A 5,000-nucleotide genomic window follows, 5' to 3' on the forward strand; every position below is an offset into this window, starting at 1 on the left:
CTTAAGGTCTACGACGATTGTGGTTCGTGTGAAGCAAGAAAGTCTACAGGTAGGCCAAGAAAAATGACCAAGAGAGAAGATCGTGCTATGGTAAAGTTGGTTAAAAACTGTGTCTCGTCGTTTAGTTGAACATGACCTACAAGCAAGAGCACCTGCAGTGAAGCCACTGATCAGCTCCAAGAATAAAAAGTGTCGTCTTACCTTTGCAACTGAACATGTGTTGTGGTCTCAAGAAAAATGGCAAACGGTGCATTTCAGTGATGAATCTAAGTTTATGTTATTTTTCGTCGAAAAGTAGGTGAAAAATTGTCGACTAAATGCCTTAAGACTAGTGTTAAATTCGGTGGAGGAAGTGTCATGGTTTGGGGGATGATATCTGGAGATGGTGTGGGCCCTTTGGTGCAATTACATGGAAAGTAAAATGCAGGAGTTTATAAACAACTTGTAAAAGATCATGTCTTGCCTGTGCTGAGAAATTCAACTAAGCGACCACCCATATTCATGCAGGACAATGCCCCATGTCACAAGGCTAAAGTGGTCATAAACTTCCTCAAGGCTGAAAAGGTTATTGTTATAGATTGGCCTGCTCAAAGCTCAGATCTCAATCCTATTGAAAATGTGTGGAATATTCTAGGAGAACGTTCGAAAGCCAGAAATCATAAAACAACCGAGCAATTATGGAATGCCCATCAGGAAGAAAATTGAATAAGATCACCCAGCAAGAAATTGAAAATTTAGTTTCCTCATGCAGTCGAAGATGTCAAAGTGTGATTGAAGCTAAAGGGCTTCACGCTAAATATTAAATAATTCCAGTATTCTCTGTCATTTTTTATTATTTTGTTATTTTTTCAACCGTTCTGATCATTTTGGCCGGTATGGGTTTTGCAGTAAATCACTAAATCATCCATAACTTTTGTATTATCCTCTCAAATTACACCAGAATCTCAGACAATAACAAATAATATCGTATTTATTGTCTGTGAAAATTATAGAATATAAAACAACTTTGATAAAAAATTGTACCTACTTTTCTGACGAAAACAATGCCGTTCTGAACATTTTGACTGCAACTGTATATATATATACATACATACATAAAAAAACAACATTTATACTGAACAAGAACTACGGAATCATTAAAAACTTCCCCAATCTCCGATTAAAATCCTCATAAAAAGATTTCCCAGCATAACTGCACAAATCTACATATATTTACATAAATATATATCTACATGAAAGCAATTCCGAAGACACTTCTACTTTTTATTCTCTCTTCTTTAAAATCAAAAACTTGAAAATTAAAAAAAAATTAAACCTATCTTTAAAATTAAATTTTTTCCTAGTTTTATATATGAATATATATACACTTTTTTTATAATGCCTTGCTTTATATTATAAATTATATTATAAATTACTCACGTTTGAAACAGAATTGAAAAATACATATAAACGTATAACCCACAAACTCTACCTCCATGAAACAAAGTTTAAAATTTCTACCTATTTAATCAGATTACTTATAGGACAACGAACTCATCGGGAGAAATATACAGATCAACAACTTTCACACCTACCCATATCTTACTATGGGCATCAAAGCGTGATACAAACAAATTTCTATACTACCACTACCATGACATGCTCGACTAATAACCTCCACCTTCCAAATTCAAACAGGAAATACACTAAATAACATCAACAAGTAAAGAAACTTACTGACCAGCTAAAACATACAGCCTACTTATATTTTTTGTGAACTCTTAAATAGGGTTTTGAGGAGTGTGGAACTATGTCATAGTCACTATTGTTCATAGGTGTACTCAGACCCGGCATAGTAATACCCGTTAGAGTGGGATGGAAGCACTCCGTCGGTTACGACGATGAGGGTTCCGGTTGATCCGAATCAACGGAACAGCCTGCTCGTGAAATTAACGTGTAAGTGGCTGAGCACTCCACAGACACGTGCACCCTTAACGTAGTTCTCGGGGATATTCAGCGTGACACAGAGAGTGACAAGGCCGGCCCCTTGAAATACAGGTACAACAGAAACAGGAAGTAAGAGTGAGAGGAAGTTGTGGTGAAAGAGTACAGCAGGGATCACCACCATCCCCTGCCGGAGCCTCGTGGAGCTTTTTTAGGTGTTTTCGCTCAATAAACACTCACAACGCCCGGTCTGGGAATCGAAACCGCGATCCTATGACCGCGAATCTGCTGCCCTAATCACTGGGCCATTGCGTCTCCACACCCGTTAGAGTATCAGCTGTGGGCTAAGCATATGAACCACTGGATGGAAGGACACGTACTTTTCATTAGAACTTTTTTCTAAGAGAAGGTAAACTCGTATAAAAAGAACCTGAAGTGCATTTGGTTTCTACTTGTCTCAACCTCTGTTGTGCCACTGGTTTTAAAGTTGGTTGTGCTGAAAATGGGTTCAGTGTTGTGCAACACTATCCACTCAAAGCAAATTAGCACACGGGAACTTCTTGGATACTCGGAACGTTTGTACAGACTTACTAAGTTACGACGTAATCATACTTGGTCACGGGATGACTTCTACCACACACTCCACACATATACACACACGCACACACACATACATACACACACATGTATGCATACATATGTATGCATATATATGTAATATAAATAATACATAAATATATGCATATATACATACTTATATGTACATACCTACATATATATGTACATATACATGCATATATGGGTACAGGACATAAAAAAAAACGTTGTACACAATGTACCCATATATGCATGTATATATACATATATATGTAGGTATGTACATATATGTATGTATATATGCATATATTTATATATTATTTATATTATTATATGATCGAACGCCATGCATCCTTTTCCCAGTAAGTTTTATCTTGCATATATATGTATGTGCATACATATGCACACGCACACATACACACACATATATGATGGTTTCCCGTACGGTTTCTAATTACCAAATTTGACTCACAAGGCATTGGCCAATCTAAAGCTGCTGTTAAAGACGTTGGCCCAAGTTACCATGGTTTGGGATCGAACACGAAACTCCATTATTGCAGGAAACTAGATACTTATATCTAGTTTCCTTAAACCTTAACAAAGATGACCAAAACCAAATACTTTACGCCATTTAGACTCTCTCTTCTTCTCTCACCTTTACCAATTCCAGCATCTTGCCGCTCTTCATTGTCCATAAAATTATTATCATTGCTAACAATAAAAAAGAACGCAAAAAGGAAAAAAAAAAGACAAATGAAAAGCAATAACAGTAAATATAACCAAACAGTACAATTGCTTCTAGAGGAATGGTTGTAGTGAGTGAGCGGATGGCGTTGAGTGAAGATAATTAGATTTAGAGAAGAGAAAACAGAAATTATAGCGAAAGTAGTGAAGAACAATACAATGAATAAAGGGGAATCATACCGGAGAAAACATATATAACAGCTCCGATCAAAGTTTTTACATCTGTTCTAATGTTGCCAATAACGCTGATAATGGCTGCTATAACAATCATCAAGAGAGCAACAACTGGGTATGGCGCTGATAAACGGATGGCCCCTGTAAAGTAGAAATAGAAGTAAATTGTTCATATTAACAAAACACATCTCATATATTATAGATATAAAGAATATATGATGAGTATGTACGACCATGCACTGTATTAGAATAATGCAAAGATATGTAGATTTACGTTTGTGTATTTTATGTAGGTTTGTAATTGCATATGCATTCTTAGAAGCGTATACGTTCTATTTTTGTCTGGTTTTGTGAAAGCCAGCTTTTAAAGATTGATAGCGATGTAGTTTGTTACATAAACAAGTGCCATAATAATCATAGGTATAAAAGCGAAGTTATAGTCTGGATGTAGCATACACACTTTAAAAAATGTATTTTTTACCGTATATCCCTTTACCTTTAAAACTATGTTAACGCCTACTAGACATCTGATGTCCACTACTGTTCACGTTTGTTTTATTTACCTGATCGTTATGCCATGTAGGTCAGCCTTACATTTTATAGAAGTTGAGAGTTTAGTCCAAGTGGTGCCATAATCAAACTTATGATGATTGTCGTACTTATTTTCAACCTCTGGTATGAAAACATTTGGTAATTTGGCTGCTATGAGGCTTTAATATTGTACTTTATCAATTTGCCATTAACATTACTATTCACAGATCTTTCAAATTCTTGAAGAATATTGGTGTAGTAACTTTGATAGTAAATGCAATTAAACTAATCTACAAGAACACAGAAGCTCATACGATAACGCCAGATGGAGAAACCTCTTTTTTCAGTATTTTATCTGGCATATTTCCAGGTGATACATAGGCTCTATATTTATTCATTATTCCTTTTGGATTATTCAGTGGAAGAAACATCTCTTATAAAGATTGTGGAATAGCTACAGAAACTAGGAGGGATCACAATATCCAGAGATACGACTAAAGGATTTTGTTTATGCTCGTGATATCATTAATGATCAATGAATGATTGCAGTCAGCAGAAAATTTATCACCTTGTGTTGAACTTGTAGCTAATCTAGTTGGTTTACATGTTAATTCTGGGAAAACAGAAATTGGAACAGATGGATTCAATGACGATTATCAAGTAAAATCCTTAACTGGTAAAATCCTTAGTCGGGTAAGAGTGATTTTAATGTACCTACCACTCAAACATAACAGGCACATTTGCCACAGCTGATTTTGATATGGGTTAAGAGCGTCATATCTGGATATTTTACCTGTATTCCTACCCCTTTTGTGCAGCATGTGCAACATTTCTGTATCTGAAGAATTTTCAGTATTAAATGCCTTACATATCTATGTAAAATGTAAACCTTTGTAATTCCTGTTAGTAATTGAAACATTTGTAATAGTTAATAAAAATACCAAAAAATTTCTAATTTCTTGTTTTGTTATACAATAACTTTGTAAATGATACTTCTATAATTCTCAATTTTAATTATGCATTTTGAAGCT

At 35.1% G+C, this 5,000-nt stretch overlaps 1 protein-coding gene across 2 annotated transcripts in view; it reads right to left on the bottom strand.

Annotated features, from left to right (window-relative positions):
* Positions 1-5,000, bottom strand: part of LOC115216614 (voltage-dependent calcium channel gamma-5 subunit-like) — a 298,996-nt gene that overhangs the window by 13,851 nt on the left and 280,145 nt on the right. For both annotated transcript variants that reach the window (XM_029786093.2, XM_029786091.2), the window contains one exon: positions 3,445-3,579. In XM_029786093.2, the coding sequence (XP_029641953.1) occupies positions 3,445-3,579 (135 nt within the window). The remainder of the gene's footprint in view (positions 1-3,444; positions 3,580-5,000) is intronic.

Source organism: Octopus sinensis, linkage group LG10, assembly GCF_006345805.1.
Source record: "Octopus sinensis linkage group LG10, ASM634580v1, whole genome shotgun sequence".
Classification (NCBI taxonomy): domain Eukaryota; kingdom Metazoa; phylum Mollusca; class Cephalopoda; order Octopoda; family Octopodidae; genus Octopus; species Octopus sinensis.